General features: G+C 54.5%; 1 protein-coding gene across 1 annotated transcript in view; it reads left to right on the top strand.

Annotated features, from left to right (window-relative positions):
- The window catches only part of SMARCC1 (SWI/SNF related BAF chromatin remodeling complex subunit C1), a 46,213-nt gene extending 25,477 nt beyond the window's left edge, over positions 1-20,736 (top strand). Inside the window, exons 16-28 of the mRNA XM_072330428.1 lie at positions 187-300; positions 803-956; positions 1,616-1,729; positions 2,099-2,158; positions 4,586-4,844; positions 5,410-5,571; positions 9,066-9,121; positions 10,322-10,436; positions 11,265-11,419; positions 12,624-12,758; positions 15,971-16,229; positions 19,176-19,343; positions 19,738-20,736. Of these exons, the coding sequence (XP_072186529.1) occupies positions 187-300; positions 803-956; positions 1,616-1,729; positions 2,099-2,158; positions 4,586-4,844; positions 5,410-5,571; positions 9,066-9,121; positions 10,322-10,436; positions 11,265-11,419; positions 12,624-12,758; positions 15,971-16,229; positions 19,176-19,343; positions 19,738-19,823 (1,837 nt within the window). The 3' untranslated portion in view covers positions 19,824-20,736. The remainder of the gene's footprint in view (positions 1-186; positions 301-802; positions 957-1,615; positions 1,730-2,098; positions 2,159-4,585; positions 4,845-5,409; positions 5,572-9,065; positions 9,122-10,321; positions 10,437-11,264; positions 11,420-12,623; positions 12,759-15,970; positions 16,230-19,175; positions 19,344-19,737) is intronic.
- Positions 20,737-21,268: the final 532 nt, after the last annotated feature.

Genomic DNA, 21,268 nt, shown 5'->3' with positions numbered 1-21,268 from the left:
TCTGCATGGTTTACTCTCCATATGAAGCATCTCCATCTTGAATTTTCAACAGGAGGCAGGAATCTCTTTATAATGAGCTATTTTGAGCAGGTCTTTGCATAGGATCCTAAAATGAATCCTAAAAGACACGATGAACTCAGTTAGCCATCAGCATACAACGTGAGCTCTGTCCCATCTGTCTTCCAGATACTTGGCTTACCGCAACTTCATGATCGACACCTATCGCCTGAACCCGCAGGAGTACCTGACCAGCACCGCCTGCAGGAGGAACCTGACTGGAGACGTGTGTGCTGTCATGAGGTGAGCAAACATCCATCTTTCAGCCAGTGCTTGCGCTACAAGAAAAGGAAATAGCGCTGCTTTGGCGATGGAAATGCTCTGGTAGGCAGGATAGTTGTGGGCAGCGGAATCGATTGAGTTGGAAGGGACCATTTAAAGTCATCTAGTCCAGCTCCCCTGCACTGAACAGGGACACTACAGCTGGGTCAGGTTGCTCGGAGCCCATCCAGCCCGGCCCATCCATCCAGTAGCCATTGTGCTGTCACTCTAGCAGTCTGTTCGGCCTCTTCTTGTAACCAGAGTATGTTATACTGTCCTTTCTTTATAGTGTTCTGGGTGCTCAGTGAACCTACAGAGTTGGGGTCTTAACCTTTAGTGTCTGCTATTTATTAAGCATGTGGAGCTCTTCTCAGAGTTCCTGGGTCTGCAGTTCAGTTTGGTTGGTTGCAAAACCAACCATTCCTTGGCTGTCTTTGCAGTTTTGCTTTGTTTCTTAAGATTTGGATTTGTCCTGTTGTTTCAGAGTGCACGCTTTTCTGGAGCAGTGGGGTCTCATCAACTACCAGGTGGACCCGGAGAGCCGCCCCATGGCTATGGGCCCTCCTCCCACCCCTCACTTCAACGTGCTCGCCGATACGCCCTCCGGCCTCATGCCTCTGCACATCCGTACCCCACAGGTGAGCGGTGCCCTGGGGGTGGGAGGTGGCAGCTCTGCTCAGCGTCCTGCAGGACAATCTGCAGGAGAGTCTGCACATGTTGCTCGTGGAAAGTGTTCATGAGCTCAGAAATGGGTCTGCTGAGTTATATCATATCATAGACTTGTACACTGGCCTGGGTTGCACAGGCCCACAGTGCTCATCCATTCCAACCCCCTGCTGTGTGCAGGTCACCAACCAGCAGCCCAGGCTGCCCAAAGCCACATCCAGCCTGGCCTTGAATGCCTGCAGGGATGGGGCATCCACAGCCTCCTTGGGCAACCTGTTCAGTGCGTCACCACCCTCTGGGGGAAAAACTCCCTCCTAAGATCCAACCTGAACCTCCCCTGTCTCAGTTTAACACCATTCCCCCTTGTCCTATCACTGCCCACCCTCACAAACAGCCATTCCCCCTCCTGTTTATAGGCTCCCTTCAAGTACTGGAAGGCTGCAGTGAGGTCTCCCTGTAGCCTTCTCTCCTGAATCAGCCCCGCACTGTGCAGCTGATGCTGTGTAAAGACACCTCCATAAATCATCGTGTTGAGCTGTTTTGTTGGTTCTGTGCTCAACCTTTGTCTAAAAACTTGATGGATACGTTTCAGCTCCTGACACTCCATCCTTCCTTCCATGTTTGCTCACAGATCCCAGCTGCTCAGCAGATGCTGAGTTTTCCTGAGAAGAACAAAGAGAAACCCACTGACCTGCAGAACTTCGGGCTTCGCACAGACATTTACTCAAAAAAGACCTTAGCGAAGGTAAGTGCATTTGGATTTCCATTCCCCTGTGGCTTCTATTAAGCATTTTTCCTCAGTTGTCCTCCTCCAGATGACAGTGAAATGAATCGTTACTCTCAGATTCCCACTTCAGTTCTCACTGTAGGACACTGAGATGCCTTGCTGTATTCATGTTGGGTAAACAGTTTGGAAGGAGAGGACCACGTGCCTGTCCCAAACCACTCAGTGCTGTCAGTCTGCAGACACTGAATCCGTGTTGTCCTTACTTGATATTTTAATGGAATGCTTCGAAGTCAGACAGGTGTCAAATAATTCAGTACAGGACAATAGTTCTGGCTCCAGCTTGGCTTCCAGCTTGGCCATCAGTCATGTTTTCCTCATCTTTTGTAGAGCAAAGGTGCCAGTGCTGGAAGAGAATGGACGGAGCAGGAGACGCTGCTGCTGTTAGAAGTAAGTTCCTGGGGGAAAACTGAAGGCCAGGGGACAAAACCATGCAGGATTTTACACAGTAAGCTACAGCCCAGACATTAAATGCTTAGGAATGTTTGAGTTGAGAGCAGATCTTGCAATGCAGGGAGGTCTTTGCATTGAGCAGCGGTTAGCAGCACGCTGCGCCCTTCAAGGAATGCTTTATCTGCACCTAAGAACATGGAGAAGTTCTCTTGATTGTTACAGGCTCTCCAATAAGCTGTAACATGTTACAGGGAGCTGCAAACAGCCGCTCTGCAACTTGAATTATTTAACACGCAGATTGTTTTCCTGTGCTCTGCCTCTTAATAAAGGAAGCTTTTAATTGGTAGCCTTTGCATCCAGCACGTTAATTCATCCCAGGTGTGGCTGTCAGTCTGCACACTGCTCCATTCGGCCTGGGGGAGGACTTTGCTTATGGGGGAGAACAGTGAGGATGTGCTGTTCTGGCAGGGCTTATCTCGATGTGCTGCCTTCTTTTACTCCTGTTCCTAATAGGAAATGCTGGTGCCTCACACACAGCCACCTCGTGAAGCAGTCCAGGCAGCACATTCATTTTGCTCTTAGAAAAACAAACAAAGCCTCGAGATTGCAAATGTATTTAATGTGACTTTCAATTATTAATGTTCCTCTTTCTTCGTGGATTTAACCTATGAATAAATCAGTACAGAGAGAATATCAGTTCAAGCGTTAGTAATGCAGCTGTAACGAGGCAGCTCGGTCCAATTAAATCCTCGGGGCGGCTTTGGGCAAATATCTGTGTGGTGCAGTTCCAAATGGTCCCTCAAATAGTTATCTCCAATAATGCCCAGCCTTCCTCCTGTTGGCTGAGCAATGGGAGGGGTTGGGTTTCCCTGCCTGCCCCACTGCTCTGCTGCTCCGTGGTGTTCCAGAGCTCTCAGCTGTTTCTAGTAGGACCACAGAAACCTACCAGGGAGTGAAGGAGGCTGAGCAGAAACCTGCCACGTGGCTGCCGCTAGGGAACGTGGAAGGGATGCGGAATGTGGGGTAAATGCTTCCCCACGAGTCTGACCCAGTGAACTGAGCAGTGTCACATTGCTTTAAACACTGCTGCAGGGGAGGCAGGAGGCTGGGGGAGCAGATCCTGAGCAGCTTGGGATCCTCAGTTCCAGAGGAGCTTGTCTGAACCAAATCCCCCTGCTGAGCTTTTAAAGCCCCTCCTCTCATCTGCCCTGTGGGCTGCAAGGTCCTGCGCTGTTCCATCCCCCCAGCTCAGCTCAGCTGGAGCACAGCTTCCCTGGGCAGGGGTGGCCCATCTCACCTCGGCACTGAGTTGCCTGCTGTGCTGAACGTGGTGGTGATGGACCCAGATGTGGTGACCTCAGTGGGCTGGTCCTACCTTAACCAGTCTGTGCTCCTGCTTGCTTAGGGAAGCTCGGATGTCAGGGGGGGTCAGTGGAGAGCAGGAGGGCCCTGTCTGCTGCACTGCATCCAGGAGGGCTCTGTCTGCTGCACGGCATCCTACCTGCAGATGTGTGCATGAGAAGCCCTCAGCTGCTGGGATTATCACAGGGATCCTCCGTGCTCTCATGATGTAACACTTAGTAGTTCCAGTGTGGCTCTTCCCTTGCCCTGAATTATTGCAGGGACACCCGGCTGTTTGCTGTGAGGAGATGCACAAACAGCTGCCCTTTATTTCTGTTGTATTGCTCAGTGTAAGTAAAAACCAAGTAGGCTTCCAAGGGATTTCTGATGATGGATGCCCCATCCCTGCAGGCATTCAAGGCCAGGCTGGATGTGGCTCTGGGCAGCCTGGGCTGCTGGTTGCTGACCCTGCACACAGCAGGGGGTTGGGATGGATGAGCACTGTGGGCCTTTGCAGCCCAGGCCGTGCTGTGATCCCATGGTTTTCCTTTTTTCCTGGTATATTGGTCTGATGCTCGTTCATTTTCCTACCATCTGCTGAATGGAGGGGTTGCACTTTGCCATCACATTCAGAACACATCTGTGAAATAACTACGGTTTCTGCCCCAAAGAGCTGGGTGCATTAAGGCACAAATGAGAGCACACGAGTGCCCTCAAGGGGAGCTCTTATGGGAGCTCTTAAAAAGCATTTGGTGAGGTTTGGCAGGGAGGCAAACCTTGGTTCTGCGTAAAGAGGGGAAACGCAGCCTGTGCGGATGTCAGAAGTAAATCCCAAATCCTCGGACATTTCTTGCAATACAGGAACAGTGTAAAGTTGTGTGGTGGTCTGTGTAGGGTGTCACTGAGGTCCCAGTGAGATGAGCTCTCTGCAGGAGCTTTGCTATGAGAAGAATTAGGGTTTAAACAGTCGTTGCGTTCCATCTTCTGTTCCATCACCGAAATAAGCAGCGCTGCACAAGGCAGCGTGGTGCTGTTTTATCCCAGCTCGGTGAATGTTCGTTCCACCATCTCCATCTCTCACAGGCCCTGGAGATGTACAAGGACGACTGGAACAAGGTGTCAGAGCACGTCGGCAGCCGCACCCAGGATGAGTGTATCCTCCATTTCCTGCGGCTCCCCATTGAGGATCCCTACCTGGAGAACTCGGACGCGTCCCTCGGCCCCCTGGCCTACCAGCCTGTGCCCTTCAGCCAGTCTGGCAACCCCGTGATGAGCACCGTTGCTTTCCTGGCGTCGGTGGTGGACCCTCGTGTGGCATCAGCAGCAGCAAAGGCTGCCTTAGGTAAGAGTTCACCCCAGCGGTTGTTTCCCCTTTCTCTGTGCATCTCAGTTCCTAGAGGTTCTTGGGGATGGTGGGATGTTTCGGGTCTAACAGCCAGCAATGTATTTTGCTGCCCTGGAACTTGGTTTATAGACAGGCCAAAACAACTCTTAGAAGCCACTGAGTTCCCTTCTGTGCTCACTGCCCAGTGGTGCTTTGCAGGCGCTGCCTTGGGCTCGTGGTGGCTCTGGTTGCTGTTGGCTGGCTGTGTGTAAATGCACGATGCTCAGCTTCCGTTTTCCCACTGTTGAAACTCTCAGCCACAGCTGGACCCCCTAAGAACCTCGATGAGAAAGGAGCTCGGGCTCTGTGCCTTTATTTTCATACATCAAAACAAATGGATGTCATTGGAAAGAGTCTCTCGTACCACACTGGAGAAGGAAAGCAAAGAGAAGGAACACACTCTCAAATACATCCTTGAGAACTCATTTTGACGCCAGGCTGTACCTGCGTGCTGATCTGAGACGGTGACCTTTCATTTTCCCTTAATGACCCCCAATGTAACACGGTGGCTCGTTGTTCACAGAGGAGTTCTCCCGTGTCAGAGAGGAGGTGCCCCTGGAGCTGGTGGAAGCCCACGTGAAGAAAGTGCAGGAAGCAGCACGTGCCTCGGGGAAGGTGGATCCCACCTACGGGCTGGAGAGCAGCTGCATCGCTGGGACGGGGCCTGACGAGCCAGAAAAGATGGGTGAGCATCTGAATGCAGAGAGAGCTGCAGCAGGAGGCGGGTGTTGGTAGGGAGCAGTGTGTGGGATGGGTCGTTCCTCTGGTGCTTGCTGCAGGATTACAGCTGGGGGGCTGTAGGATTTGTGACTTTAGGAGAGTGGGCAGTGATAGGACGAGGGGGAATGGTGTTAAACTGAGACAGGGGAGGTTCAGGTTGGATATTAGCAGGAAGTTCTTCCCCCAGAGGGTGCCCAAGGAGGCTGTGATGCCCCTCAAGCACTCAAGGCCAGATGAAGCTGTGAGCAGCCTGGTGTGCTGGTTGGTGTCCCTGTCTGCATGATTCTCTGATGCTCTGAAAACAACTCTTGCTGCAGAATTCACCTTAGGGACTTGTATCACGAGTTCTTCGAGCCTTCGTCCTCTGTCCTGCAGCACAGTTGTGGCAGTTCACCATATCCACACCACTGGTAGAGTTGCTGGTCTGGCAGCCCTTCCTTTAGGAGAACCTGCAGACAGAACTGCTGAGATGCTCGTCGTGTAATGTGTGGAGCTGGAGAGCAGCTGCCCATAACGCGATTACTTCTGAATGAGCTGCAGTGAGTTGTATAAGTAATACTGCCCTGTTACGGCTAATGCGATTTGTGTTGGGCTGTGACTAATGGCATAAATTAGGACAAGAGCAGATGGCTCTCCCTGGGGGAGCTGCTCAGCAGCGGTGAAGTGGGTCACTGCCATCAGCACCTCCAGCTCAGCCGTGGGTCGTGCTTTAGGGCTGTGTTGGGTGCGCTGGGCTGGGCTGCAGCTGTGCTTTGGTGGCCAGACCCAAAGTGGTGCATTTCAGTGTCACCACGGAGAGCTGAAGATGCCCACGGTGGCATAATTAGAGCTCATCAGTTGGTGTGTTTTAGAAGTAAGGCTCTTAGTGTTGGTGAATTATTGGCACTGCAGAGTGCAAGAGGGGAAGGCAGCACTCGAGTGGCTCCCGGAGGTACTGCTGATATCCAGGAACACGGGCTGTTAAGTCCTCGATGTTGGAATCTCTAAGTAGTGGGTCCTTTCAGATGGGTACCGTAAAGCACAGCAGAGTCAAGAGAGGCTTCCCAGGGCTGTGGGTTCTCTGTGTGATGGGAGATGCTTCCGTTGTCATGAAAATGAACCGGAGAGAATCACCAAAGGAGGCCGGCTCTGCAGGCTGGGGATGGAGCTGCAGAGCAGTGTGCAGGGGTGGGCTGGAAGGTCCCTTCCAACCATACCATTCTATGGCCAGCTCTATGGCTGACTCCGTGGCCAACTCTATGGCTGACTCCATGGCCAACTCTGTGGCTGACTCCATGGCCAACTGTATGGCCAACTCTATGGCTGACTCCATGGCCAACTCTATGGCTGACTCTATGGCCAACTCTATGGCTGACTCCATGGCCAACTGTATGACTCTTGCAGTGTGTTTGCCTTGGCACATGTCCTGTGGCAGCAGTCGCTAGCAATAGGTGCCAGCATCTGCAAGTCAAAAAGGAGGTGGTGAAAAGACCTGATTTGGGCTCTTGGGTAGAGCAAGAAAGCTGGTGTCCCATAGGACTTGCTCTGAGGTGTGTCCCTTTTCCACCACGAATTGAATCTCGGTGGCAGATGGGTCAGATTAGTCGGTTTATCTTCTCCAAGTAAGCCAAGATGGAAAGCATCATCTCAGCCAGAGATTTCAATATGTTTTGCTTACACTTTATTGAACGATTTTCTTGTATACGTAGAAGGGACTCCAGTAAAAACCTCTACAGAGCTATTGCTGCTGAAGGAATGCATTCTGCGCCCCTTGTTTTGCTGCAGTGGAGCACGGGGGAATTAACAATAAAAGGGGGATTACAGAGAACAGCCCCCTCCACCAGCTGCTGTCTTCAGATGGGTGCTGAGGGCTTCCCAGCAGCGCTGCTCTGTCAGTACAGCAGCGTGTGCTGGGCTAAGCAAGCTCCTCCTTAACGCCTCTGTCCATCAGGTTGCACTGGGCTGTCTGTTCTGGCAGCTGGATGAGGAGCACGAGGCTGTGCTGAAGTTGTGCTCCTGGCTGTTGTTATGGACCAGTTGGGGTTGTTTGGCCTTTAGGACAGTTTCTGTGCCAACTATGGGAGGTGGTGCGTTACCCAGCCACCTTCCTGGTGTTGTGCATGGAAACACTCATTATCTCATGTCCTTCTCCACCAGCACACTGGGTGTCTCTTATCCCTAACGGCCTGCGTTCATCACTAGGAGCGAATGAGCCAAGGGTGGGCAGCAGGTCTGTCCCAAGGACGGCATCTCCACTGCTGGAAAAGCCCTTCTCTCGGTGGCTGCTTGCACACAGCCCGTGCTGGTGATGCTGCTGCTGGAGCACAGCCACAGCCTGCATCTCTGTGTTCCCTTTTGCCCCATTAGCTCACATTCAGTCGGGCCGTTCCTACCTCAGTGGGTGCCAGAGGTGGATGGGCTGCAAGCTGGGCAGGAAGCGCTCTGTAACTCCCAGCTCTGGCAGTGCTGGCAGAGCTCCTCAGCTGTTTGTGTTGCAGCTATTTGGATGCCACGCAGACAGTAAATAAGAGACTATTAGCTTGGTGTCATCAGCCAGAACCCAGACAGGCAGCAGCAGGAAGCACATCGTCAGGGGCTGGGATGTGTCCATCCACCAGGGAGGCTGTGGATGCCCTTCCATAGAAGCACTCAGGGCCAGGCTGGGTCACCATCCCAGGGGTGTTCGGAGCTGTGGGGTTGATGTGGGCATGGAGGAGGTGGGAGGGAGCCTCGGGGGTGTTCTCCAACCTGAATGGTTCTGTAGTTCTGCCTATGTGGGGTGTAAAATGGCAGCAAATCCCATTGTGTTACCTGCGAGGCATCGAGTGCTGCTGTAAGCAGTAATGGGGCACTGATGTGGAGAACCTTGGCACAGAACTGTGGCATCTGCAGCATCTGCAGGATGGAATTGTTACATCTTCAGCTGACCTGCAGCCCCGGGGGGTGCTGCTGGATGGGCTGTGCATCGAAAGCAGCTCAGGGGATCCGGTGCTGAGGGGGAATTACAAGTCTGGCAGCTCCATCATTGAGGTTAATGGTGTAACTGACAACCATCTACAGAACCAAATTGGCTGCATGGGGGAAAAGGTTGTATAATGCTGTGACTTAGCAGTGGGAATGACTGCGCGACTCCAGCATCGCAGAGCTGGGCGTTCAGCTCTTCTTGCTGTCTCTGCCGTTGGTAGAGCTGAGTGTTTCTCCCCCTGTGGGTCAGCTGGGTGTATCAGCAGAGCGCAGATAGTGCCGTGTTTTGTCCTGCTTGGTGGGCTGAAAAGATAACCTGCTCCATTCACATTGGCAAGTAAATTTGGTTCTTAAACCAAGCTTAATGTAAGAAGCTTTGTGTCCTCCAGGACTTGAGTGCCGTGTGCCTTTCCTTATAAACCATCGGCAGCGTGGAACAGAAAATTGAGTTAATTCTGAAATGAGTGTAATGAAAGGATGTTAGGGCTGCTCTCAATACTGTGTTTGTGTTCTCAGATGGAGCCGAAGAAGAAAAAATGGAAACAGAGACAGATGGGCAGCAGCCTGAGAAGGTAAAGTCAGCTCAGCGCGTGGCCACGAAGGGGCACTTCTGACTCTCACCAACCCCAATTGCTGCATTCTGAACTGCCCCATGAGAAGGGGTAGGAAGGTGCTGGTCTGTCCTTTGAAGGCGCCCCCCCCCCCAGCAGTTTGCAGGCCCAGCTCCACTTGTAACGAGTGGTTTGGTCTTCAGTCATAGCAATGTTTCTTTTGCCAGCATCTTATTTCCTAGGCCTGAGAAAAGGAGGTTGGGACTGGGAGGAAGTGCGGAGCGGTCGGTATCAAATCAATAGCGGAGAGTTCAGCTGCAGAAGGATGTTGGTTTGCTGTTGTTCAGCCCTTGTAGTGCTCTAAGGCAGCAGCTGCTTTGAAGTCTTGCCCTGGAAAAGTCTGTCTGGTGGCAAATTGCCTTTCCCAGAGCTGAATGCAGCTTTTGGCTCCGTCGGGGTCAGAGCGATGAGGGCCTTCCTGGGAACCGGTGAGTTGTTTGGGTTCCTTGCAGTGCTTGGCAACCAGCTTGGAGTGGAGCTGAGGGACAACCTGAATAATGATGAACCACCGTTGGAGCTCCCCAGTGACAGCCCCAGCTCCTCGTTCAGCCCCAGCACATCCCTGCAGCTCTGGGTGCAGCTCTGGGAGCTGATCCATCCCCTGCGTGTGGGAAATGAGGCTGGGCTAAATGCAGGGCTGGTCACTGAAACTCCTTTTCCAAGGGGAAGGCGATACTCCCAGTCTTAAGCATGAAGCTGCTGCTGATTTGACTGATGCTGCCTTGAGGCGCCCAGATTTAAGTTGTTTCCCTTCCTTTTTGCCAGCTTTGCTCTCTCCCACCAATTCCTGGGCAGAAACACCTAATTCAGCTTGTGGTTACAATTCCTCACAGTTCGGAGGTGATGTGTGGGTAGATGAGAGCATTGAAGGCCAGGCTGGATGTGGCTCTGGGCAGCCTGGGCTGCTGGTTGGCAGCCCTGGGGTAGGAACTACATGATCATTGTGGGCCTTTGCAACCCATCCACCCTATGATTCATCCTGTGATTCTCTGAGTGCTGCAGCTTTGTTGTTACGAGTGTCAAAATGGGCTTAAGCAGAAATCAGCCTTAAAAATCGAATCTTCTGTTCTGATAGGGAATTAATTTGAAGGCTGTAAACCAAGTCATCAGCCAATGCCTTTTATGGCTCTCATTCTCCAAACAATCCTTCGTCCCCTTTAGGTTGAAAGCAAAGCAGAGAGTGAAATGGAGGAAGGTGATAAAGTACAAGAAGGAGAAAATGAGAGGAATCCGGAAAAGGAACAAGAAAGCGAAGCGACTGCAGACACCAAAGCAGGTAATGGTCCCCAGCTGCTCCTCAAGCTGTGCTGCCTTTAATAGCCTTCCTCTAAGGTGGTTGGAAGGGACCATCAACTCAACTGTGGCAGAAGTATTTCCTCCTGCACACCGGGCTGCTTCGTGCTTCAGTAGTAAATAGTCTGGTTGAATTTAGCTGCAAAGCTCAGGCACTGAATTCTTCCTTGGGCTCATTTTAGAGCTCAGCTGAGCTTCCTTTCCCAGCATGTTGTGTCTGGGTGGAGAAATTACAGTGGGAGAGAGGGAGTGCAGGTCACAGATCCTTTTCTTCTGCCTGTACGATGCTCCGTTTGATCACACAAAGAAATGGGGCTGCCCGTTTCTGCACTTAGAAATGAACTTGCTGGGGTGCTTTCCCTGTGAGGTGCTGCAGGGCCTTTATTTTGATGGGCCGTTCCTCTTGTTATTTAACACGTTCCCTTGTAGCTGCTGGATGTGTGGCTCTTACCTGGGGCTTGCAGCCATGATGGCACCAGGGAGAACAAGATGCGTTGGGATTCATATAGAAAGGAGAGGTGGTGATGGGGTTGGTCTGGAAACACAGCTAGAAGAGCTCTGGTGGAAGCACACTGATGGCAGAAAAGGGTTTAACAGGACGGGAACTGAATATGTTTGTTGGATCAGAGCCTTTAGAACTAATGCTGTCCCCACTCCAGCACTTGGATGGGCGGCACCAGTAACGGAGGGCTGTGGTGGTGTGTGGATGAATGGGTTTGTGTGACTCAGAGCAGTGCGATTCCTGCCCTGGCACCATGCTGCTAACAAAGGGGGGATGCACGTAACGAACTTGGCCACAAATCTCTTGTAGAAGAAAAGGAGGCAGAAGAGAACAAGGAGAACGCTGATGCAAGCAAAGACAAAGAGATGGAGGCTGGGAAGAAGAAAGTGGAGCACGAGATCTCGGAAGGAAACGTAGCTACAGCTGCAGCTGCTGCTCTCGCCTCAGCTGCCACCAAAGCAAAGGTTTGTTGTGTGCACACACCCACTGCTTGCTTTGCAGTTCACATTAGATCTCTTCTTAAAGTGATCTTTTGTTCCAGCGCTGTGGAATTTGGTGTTCTGATCTCTAATACCTTGAAAGGCCACAGATGCCATCTTTGGTTTCTTCTGCTCGGCCTCATCAGTGAAGCTGTGTAACGTAATGCAGGCGCTGCTTGTGCCTTTATGAAGGCAGTGAGCATCCCTGAGAAGCAGCCCCAGCACTTGGCGTCCTGTGTGAGGACTCGCTGCTGCTCAGTGCTGGTGTTGGTGAGGGCACACAGCTGGGAAGCAGCACCCTCACATGGCCTTTGTGCTGCGCCATCACGACCCCTTGCTGCGAACAACCAGGTGATGCTCTCAGTTGCAGCAGTGCTGAGGTTTTTCCTGCTGGATGAAGCAGAGAGCTGCTGCTGTCTGCTCACTGTGTGCTCTTGGCCATCGTTGGTCTCCTGTTTGTTCGTCTGCAGTCCCTTAATGAGCAGTGCTTTGAATCGCTGTCCTGTCTGGTGGCTCTTATCCCCCATAATTACCAATTGCTTGCTCTCCTTTGTTCCTTCTCTTTTTGCAGGAGCCAGATCTGCCTTTGCTTCTTTCAGAATATCATTTTCAGTGTCTGTTTTCTTCTCATGTGGTTTCTGTCTGCCTTCCTTCTGCATCACAGCTGCACCCACGCTGCTCCCAGTCCCAAGCCCTTCCACCTGGCCAGCACAGCACAGGGATAACCCGCTGCTGCCTCATCAGCCCTGCAGGCATTTGCAGCCATGCTTTGTTTTAAAGCACGGAGCTGAACGGAGAATCTTTGTTCTCTAAATCAAAATGATATTCCACTTTAGATGCTGGAGGGAGAAGAGACATGGGAGCGCAGAATGGCTGGGTTTGGAGGGGATCTTTAAGATCATCTGCTTCCAACCCCCTGCTGTAGGCAGGGACGCCTCCCTGTAGCCCAGGTTGCTCACAGCCCCATCCAGCCTGGCGGGTGATGAGCGACCACAATGGTGTCTGTGTTAGAACTACACCTGCATATACCTAATACTGTGGTAGCATTCTGAGGGCTTCTGATTCTGAGCATAAAGCTGATAATCTGGTGTCCTGACTTCTGTCCAGACACTGAACAGAATGGCTGCAGCTTGGTGTGGCTGCTAACCATGAGGTGCACGTAAAGCAGAGCTCTGTGTTTTGTTCTCAGCACCTGGCAGCAGTGGAAGAAAGGAAAATCAAGTCCCTGGTTGCTCTCCTGGTGGAAACGCAGATGAAGAAACTGGAGATAAAACTTCGCCATTTTGAGGAGCTGGAAACCATCATGGACCGAGAGAAAGAGGCAGTAAGTGATGGGGCACCCACAGCCTCCTTGGGCAACATGTTCAGTGCGGCACCACCCTATGGGGGAAAAGCTTCCTCCTAAGATCCAACCTGAACCTCCCTTGTCTCACTTTAACACCATTCCCCCTTGTCCCATCACTGCCCACCCTCACAAACAGCCGTTCCCCCTCCTGTTTATAGGCTCCTTTGGGGCACATCTGGCAGTGAGGTGGAACTGGAGGAGCTGGGCAAGCAAAGCAAAGCGTTGCTGATTCGTCTGCAGTCTGGTGGGTGGTGAGCTGGAGCCAGCTGGGCATAGCAGTGCCATGGAGTGACTGTGCTGCAGCCCAGGCTGGGATTGGTGATAGTAACACTGCTGGGGGTGGCTCCTGGGCACCAGCATCTCCTGAAGTCAGGGTACAGCAGGAGGAGGTGCCGTCTGTGCCGGGCAGGGTCTGACTGCTCACCTTCCTTCCCATTGTGGCTCTGTGGGCTTTTGCTGGAGCCGTTCCTCTCCAGCTCTTACACAGCTGACCCAGGAGTGCCCTGTAACAGGGAGCAGCCCATGTGTGTGTTATTCTCTCGCTTACCTTGCTGGTTGTCAGTAGGCGACGAGGCAGGATGTGCTGAAGGTACTGGCTGGCCATTCTGGGAGGTGGCACGTTTGCCCTGCCCTGTGAGTTGAAGGGAGGTTACACACTGGCTGTGGCATGAATCACACCGATGGGCTTTGACAAGCTGTGGTCTTTTGTTGCAGCACAATGTCAGCAGGAGTGGCTGGGTTGCTCAGCATCCTCCAGCAGCTCAGAGCAGTGTCTGCCCAGACCCTGATTGGCAGAGCTGGAAATGGACCTAACTATTCTGGACAGGTTCTCCCTCGCGTTGTTGGGGACACGTTCTATTAGTGACAGGGCTTCTCCACTTGGAGCCCTGTGACATTTTCCTCCTTAAAGACATGCATACAGATTTTTTTCCTCCTTGGCTTCCTGGCAGCTCAGTGTGTGCCTCCAGCTGGCACTGCGGGCATCGGGTGGGACAGAGCAAAGCATCCCTCCGTGCTGCTGCATGCTGTGCAGGTGCCTTTATTTGCTGCTGTGTTAAAGCAAAGCTGAGTGTTGGAGGCAGGGTGAGCTGCATGGCAGAGGGTGACGGGCGGAACAAATGGACTCGGTGTTGAAGCTGAAGCCATTTCAGTGCTGCTGGCTCTGGCCGCGTGCAGTGCGGATCCTGCTGGGGGAGCCTCGCTGACCCACAGTTCATTATCACACACAAATGCTTTTCTTGACCGTTTCTGTACAGGGAGGGGTTATTTTGTGAAGGTGGAGCTGCCGTACAGGCTGTTGTGTTTGTAAGAGTGCCTCTAATGGTGAACCGCTGGGCAGCAGCACCAGAATGTGTTGCCACAAAGCTGAGGGCTGTGGGGGGAGCTGTGCCCATGGCTGTCTGTCATTGTAAGGAATGGCCTTGTGGCTCAGCTGGGTGTGCTCGTCCTGCTGGGCAGCCCTGCTTTGCTCCTGCAGGTCCTGCAGCACGCAGAAGCAGAATGCTGGGACCTGCCTGGGCTCCATCAGCAGAGGGGTGGCCAGCGGGGACAGGGAGCTGATTGTCCCGCTCTGCTCTGCCCTTGGGAGGCCCCATCTGCAGCGCTGCGTCCAGAGCTGGGGCCCCCAATACAGGAAAGACAGGGAGCTGGATGCCCCGTCCATCCCTGTGGATGCCCCGTCCATCCCTGTGGATGCCCCGTCCATCCCTGTGGATGCCCCGTCCATCCCTGGAGGTGTTGAAGGCCAGGTTGGATGGGGCCCTGGGCAGCCTGGGCTGCTATTCAATGGGCAGGTTGGTGGCCCTGCCTGTGGTGGGGGGTTGGAGCTCAGTGATCCTTGGGGTCCCTTCCATCCCAAGCCGTTCTGTGCCTCTCTGAGGAGCCTAACACAGAAGTGGCTGACTGGGCTCTGTGCTTTCAGCACATCCTGCATCGTGTGTGCACGGACCTTTTTCCTCTGTCCAACCATCTTTTCTCACTAACCGTGGCAGGGTGAGGTGCCATGGAGAGGGCACAGCAGCAGCGTAAGTGAACACAACACGTGTGGGTTAGCTTTGCTTCAGGGTCACTTGCAGCAGTTCCCTTCTGAACCTCCTGCCACCTACCGACTCTGTTGCCATCCATGCACCATTACACCATTGGTGTCTGTGTCTCCTGGTTTCATCCAGTTCCTCCCCCTAACCTGTCCCATTGGGCACTGACAAAGGGCTCATGGCGGCGTGAAGAATCGCATTGTGGTCCCTAAGCTGTGACAAACAGCCCCCAACCAGCAGGATGCATTATTCATCAGCTCCATCCCCATCTGGTTGTGCTGCTCAATGCACGCTCTGTAGTGGAATTTGGTTCTCATCCCTGTTTTGTCAGCGCTCCCAGGGCAGCACAAAGCGTGGGGAGCTCTGGGATTCCTGCAGGGCATCCCTGAGATGTGCAGCTCCCAGCAACGCTGTCCGGATCGGTCACAGAGTGCAGCTGCAGCAGCCCTCCAAACCTGGCACACGAGTAGCACAAATAGGGTCGGTTTCTTAACAGTCATAGAAATGCATTATGATTCTTAATTGAGAGTCACAGAAGCACAGAATGGCCTGAGTTGAAAAGGACCACAATGATGATCCCGTTCCAACCCCCTGTTATGTGCAGGTCACCAACCAGCAGCCCAGGCTGCCCAGAGCCACATCCAGCCTGGCCTTGAATGCCTGCAGGGATGGGGCATCCACAGCCTCCTTGGGCAACCTGTTCAGTGCGTCACCACCCTCTGGGGGAAAAACTCCCTCCTCAGATCCAACCTAAACCTCCCTGTCTCGCTTTAACACCATTCCCCCTTGTCCTATCACTGCCCACCCTCACAAACAGCCGTTCCCCTCCTGTTTATACACTCCCTTCAAGTACTGGATGCCCACAATGAGGTCTCCCTGCAGCCTTCCCTTCTCCAAGCCAAACCAGCCCAGTTCCCTCACCCTTCCCTCATAGAGATGCACAGTTTCAGCTGGGGCTGCATCCACGCTGAGTGCTCTGTGCAATTTATCATCATTTATTGTTGTGTTAATTGTAAGAGATAGAGTCCTTAGGATGAATGGAAGGAGGTGTCTCCATTGGGTGCAGCTGGGAAGTGGAGAGGTGTTTTGCTACCAGGTGCCCCATTGCAACGCTCCCCCTTTGCAGTTCTGAGCTCCCTGTTGTGTTTCTCCCCGCAGTTGGAGCAGCAGAGGCAGCAGCTGCTGACGGAGCGCCAGAACTTCCACATGGAGCAGCTCAAGTACGCTGAGCTCCGCGCCCGGCAGCAAATGGAGCAGCAGCAGCACAGCCAGAACGCTCAGCAGCCACACCAGCACTCCGGGCCCGGGCTGAACCCGCTGGGCACAGCGGCTCACCAAGGCCTCCTGCCCCACCAGCAGCCCCCGCCGTACCCCATGATGCACCACCAGATGCCTCCACCCCACCCCCCCCAGCCAGGTAAGGATCCCAGCACGGCCCCGACGTTGGCCTTCACCACCTATAAGAGGTGAAGGGAGAGGAGGGGTGGTTTGTAGGAGGGGGCTGTGCTATGAGCCATCAGAGCAGCTCCTACAGGCTGCCATTGAGACCAAAAGCATAACGAGATCATATGCTTTGTTGTATCCGTTAGGGGACCAATAAAGCTTCGTTTCCAATGTGCTCACGTCCTCAGCTCACGTGATGCCTTATTGCTTCAGCCCCACCAGAGCCATCCAGGCCTTGTGATAAAACAGAGCTTCCATCACAGTGTGTGTGTCCTCCTCCCCTGCAAGTCCTGCAGTGCAATCTCTTAGTGCCAAAATCCGAGGCCTTCCATTGCAGTGGGTGTAGTCCCAGCTGGAGCAGCCCAACACCTGGGGTCTCCCACTGGGCTTTGGCTCCACCACACGTCCCATTGCTGCCACCAGGCAGGATGCTGCTGTGGCTTTGGGTCTCAGCTTTGTGTCCATTGCTGTCACCAGGCAGGATGCTGCTGTGGCTTTGGGTCTCAGCTTTGGGTCCATTGCTGCCACCAGGCAGGATGCTGCTGTGGCTTTGGGTCTCAGCTTTGGGTCCATTGCTGTCACCAGGCAGGATGCTGCTGTGGCTTTGGGTCTCAGCTTTGGGTCCCATTGCTGCCACCAGGCAGGATGCTGCTGTGGCTTTGGGTCTCAGCTTTGGGTCCCATTGCTGTCACCAGGCAGGATGCTGCTGTGGGTTTGGTTCTGCTTTGAGCCTCGTGGCTGTCACCATCCGAGCCGCTGGCCTTAGCGGTGCTGAGGAGCGGAGCTGTTGGTTCATCGGGCTGTGAACAAAATGCCGAGTCGAATGTCTTTATGGTGATTGACATAAGAGATGGCAGGAAACAAAAAGCAGTAGAAAGATCTGAGAGGCATTTCTAGATGGAAGGAGGGAAAGCTGCCATGTACTGCACACCTGGCTTTGGAGGCAGAAGCAGGTTGGGCTGGAAAACAAACCTGTCTGGATTGTCTGCTTCTGGCCTTGCAGCTGGTCATGTCCATAGGAGCGCATGGCTGGCTTCTCTTTGTGCAGCCTGGCTGTCCCCGGGCTGCCCAGCAGTGCAGCATCCACATGGTGCTGGTGGTGCAGCATTCGTGCGTGCTGCTGGGCTTGTGAGGTGCAGCAGGTGATGGGGCAGGTGGGCTGAGAGCTCTGCATTGGCTGCATCACACAGAACTGATGGCTGGGGGAGCCACGTGGGATGCTGGCTGCTGCCTTCCTCCCAGCTCACACCATCCCATCATCCTCATGGCTGCAGAGCTCCGGTACGTGTGGGCAGCTCTCAGCTCCCAGGGATGCAGTATTGAAGGTGTGTGAATATTTCAGCACAAGGAAGGACGTGGAGCGGGTCGGGGGGAGGACACAGGGATGCTTAGGGGATGGAGCAGCTGCAGTGGAGCTGATTGTGTTCAAACTGGAGGAGGCTCCAAGGTGACCGTGTTGTGGCCCCTCCACTTCATAAAGGGGGTTTATAAATGGGAGGAAGAGCAGCTTTTTACACAGGCAGGTACTGACAGGACGGGGGGGAACAGCTTTAAGCTAAGAGAAGGACATTGAGGTGGGATATAAGGGGGAAATTCTACCCAGGGATGGAGGGTGCTGGCACTGCCCGGAGCTGTGGGTGCCCCATCCATGGAGGTGCATTGAGTCATGGCTGGGCCCTGGGCAGCCTGAGCTGGGGGGCAGGGCTGGGGGCTGGGGGGGTCCTTTCCAACCCAACCACTCTGTGGTTCTGGGACCCATCAGCACCGAGTGACACTGGAGGGAAGTGCCAGAACCACGACATGCAAGTGGAAAAGGTGCCTTTGTCCAGAGATGTGATGCTGAGTGAATTAACGTGTTGGATTATTCACAGTTCTCAGCTGGGGGATCTCCTGCTGCAGGCTGTGCTCAGGGCCGGACCCCTCATGGAGCCCATGGACGGGGGTGGAGTGTGGGGGGCTGCAACGGTGCTGGGGGGGCTTTGGGGCCGTGGTTGGTGGCACAGTGAGGTGGGTTGGGGTTGGACTTTGGGGTTGGACTTTGGGGTTGGACTTTGGGATCTCAGGTCTTTTCCAAGCTTTCCAATCCCGCAGCTCATTTAATTGATGGAGGCTCAATTAATTGTCATCAAGGCTTTGGAGGTTCACGTTCCTGGTGAGCTTCAGGGCGCCGAGGATCTACAGCCTTATAGTTAATAGTGGAGCACTTGGAAGCGCTCATCTGAAAACACCCCCAGTGTGTGACATGGAAAGGAATTGTCCTTTCCCTCTGCTGAGCCGCCTTGGGTTGAACCGTGGCTTCGTCTCTCCCCGTGTCTGCTGCCTTTGCAGCTCTCCCCCTTATGTAGGTCACACTTCCATGTTTTACGCTTGAGCTGCTGTCTTGGAGCGCTGGCTCCAGTGCAATGAGAAGCAGAACACGCCATCTCCATCACACTGCGGTGGTGGTGGGGGTTTCCCCTTGGGTTCATTGGCTGCTGTTTGGTTGCCCCTCACTGCAGCACTTTGGGGTTCTGTAGGTGACAGCTGCTGCCCCTGGAAGGATCCTCGTCCTGCGCTGCTGCCTCGTGTTTCTGTAAGGATGGAGCCTCCAAGAGCAGCTCTGTGGGCTGAGGCTCCAGGAGCAGCTGTGGCTTTGGGTCTGAGATGAGCATTGCACTTACAAAGTCAGGCTGCCCAAGGAGGCTGTGGGTGCCCCATCCCTGCAGGCATTCAAGGCCAGGCTGGATGTGGCTCTGGGCAGCCTGGGCTGCTGGTTGGTGACCTGCACACAGCAGGGGGTTGGAGCTGGATGAGCACTGTGGGCCTGTGCAGCCCAGGCCGTGCTGTGATGCTGTGATTTCCCTTTGCATAGATGGCTGTGAATTGCCTGTGCTCACTGTGCTCACTGTGCTCACTGTGCTCACTGTGCCTTCTCCCACAGGTCAGATGCCCGGCTCCTTGCTGCCCACTCAGCCCATGCCGGGCCGGATGCTGCCCGGAGTGTCGGCCAACCTTCACCCTGCGGGCGCTGCCGCTCCACCCGGCATGGCGCCCATGGCTGGCGGCATCATCGGGCCCCGCGTCCCTCTGGCAGCTCCCAATGGGATGTGTAAGTGCTTCTGTGTGCAGGTGTGGGGCCCCCAATACAGGAAAGACAGGAGCTGTTGGAGAGGGTGCAGAGGAGGCCACAAAGATGCTCAGAGCTGCAGCACCTCCATACAAAGACAGGCTGAGGGAGCTGGGCTTGTTCAGCATGGAGAAGAGAAGGCTGCGGGGTGAGCTCAGTGCAGCCTGCCAGGACCTGAAGGGAGCCTCCAAACAGGAGGGGAGTCAGCTCTGTGAAAGGGCAGATCAGAGCAGGACAAGGGAAATGGGTTGGAGCTGAAGGAGGGCGGGTTGAGGGTGGATGTCAGGGGGAGCAGCTGTGCTGCACTGGGGGCAGGTTGTGGGATCATTCCTCTTTCCTTATCGTGCTCTCACTGTTCTACCTGCTGTCCCCACAGACCCCCCCGCTGCGCAGCCGCCTCCGCCCGCCGAAGGGGTGACCCCCCCTCCTGCAGGAGCCCCCCCGGCCGCGGCCGCCCCGTAAGAGAGAAGGAACTTCTACAGCATCACAGTGGTGACCAACATGGCTCCGTTACCCTCCTCTGCCCGGAGCTCTTGGCCCCGCTGTGCGCCCCCAGACCAGCACATCCACAGCAGCCCCTTTCCCCGCTCCACACCGCAGCTCTCCTATGGGGCCGTCCCCAGTTTGAGGTCCCTGCTGTGCCCCTCCTGCTCCCGCTGCCCCCAGCTCCAGCTTTATCCCCTCCAGCTCTTTGGGGCTTTGGATGAAGCTGGGTGCTGAGGGCAGCATTGGATGCCCAGCGCGTCCCCCTAAGCTCTGAGCCGATGTGTTGGGCTCCCTGGGTACAGAGTGAAGCACCAGGATCCCAAAGCGGGGGGGGGTTGGGGGCTGCTAAAGATGGCAGCACGGCCTGGGGGGGCATCGCTGCCCCCATAGAGCAAATAGGGGCCCAGTGTGAGCGAAGCCAGGAGCGACTCGATTGGAATGGAACCACTCAACGGTGGGAGTTTTCTTGCTCCAGTTTTTACCTCCCTTTTGCAGGCAGTAGTTGGACGTTCCCTGAGTAGTTTGGTGCAGTAACCAACTGAGGAATCAAACCCCACCATTTTTAATCCCTTTTTTTGGAGCTTTTTAATGGTTCAGATGAACAACAAGCAGTAGATAGGAGGCTCCGCTTCAGGCCGCGCTTCGGTTCAGAATAAGCTCAGGTTGTTTTTAGCGTGAGCAGCTTCAATCTAAAGGATCCAGATGGAGACTCTTTTGTACTGTACAAGCCACGATCCCGCAGCCCCCCCCGGCTGCACAGCCACGTGTTACTGTATAAAGAACCCCCGTGCTGACTTTTGTTCCCCCCATCCTCTCTATGGGGCCGGTTTTATCCCGCAGCCACTTCGTTTTGGGAAATAAAACAACCGTTTTTGTACAAACTTTGGGCTGTGGAAGTTTTTCATGCAGAGGGTGGTGGCGCACTGGAACAGGTTGCCCAAGGAGGCTGTGGGTGCCCCATCCCTGCAGGCATTCAAGGCCAGGCTGGATGTGGCTCTGGGCAGCCTGGGCTGCTGGTTGGTACCTGCACACAGCAGGGGGTTGGGATGGGCGCTGTTGGGATGGGCGCTGTCGGTCATTGCAGCCACTGGGCGCTGTGCTGTGGTTCCGTGTTGCCGTAGCGCAGCCCCGCACGTCGTGCTGAGCCGCACCCGGCTGCGTTGTGCCCCATCGCGGGGCTCCTGGCAGCGCTGCCCCCGCCGCCCCCCGGCCCGTCCCCTTGGAGACGCATCTCGGGCCGGAGCTGCGGGGAATGTTAAGCAGCGCAGCCCCTTCAAAACCCCTTTGAACGAGCGGACACACAGCGCGGCTTGTTCGCGGCGCGGGGAGCGCGGCCAGAGCGGGGAGAAGGGAGCACGATAAGGGGGAGGCGGGAGCCGCGGATGGGGACCCCGACCCGCAACTCGACCCCGCACCGTCCG

Source organism: Excalfactoria chinensis, chromosome 2, assembly GCF_039878825.1.
Source record: "Excalfactoria chinensis isolate bCotChi1 chromosome 2, bCotChi1.hap2, whole genome shotgun sequence".
NCBI classification, from domain to species: Eukaryota; Metazoa; Chordata; class Aves; order Galliformes; family Phasianidae; genus Excalfactoria; species Excalfactoria chinensis.
The sequence above is the reverse complement of the archived record's forward strand: the minus strand, read 5'-3'. Positions and strand labels throughout refer to the sequence as shown.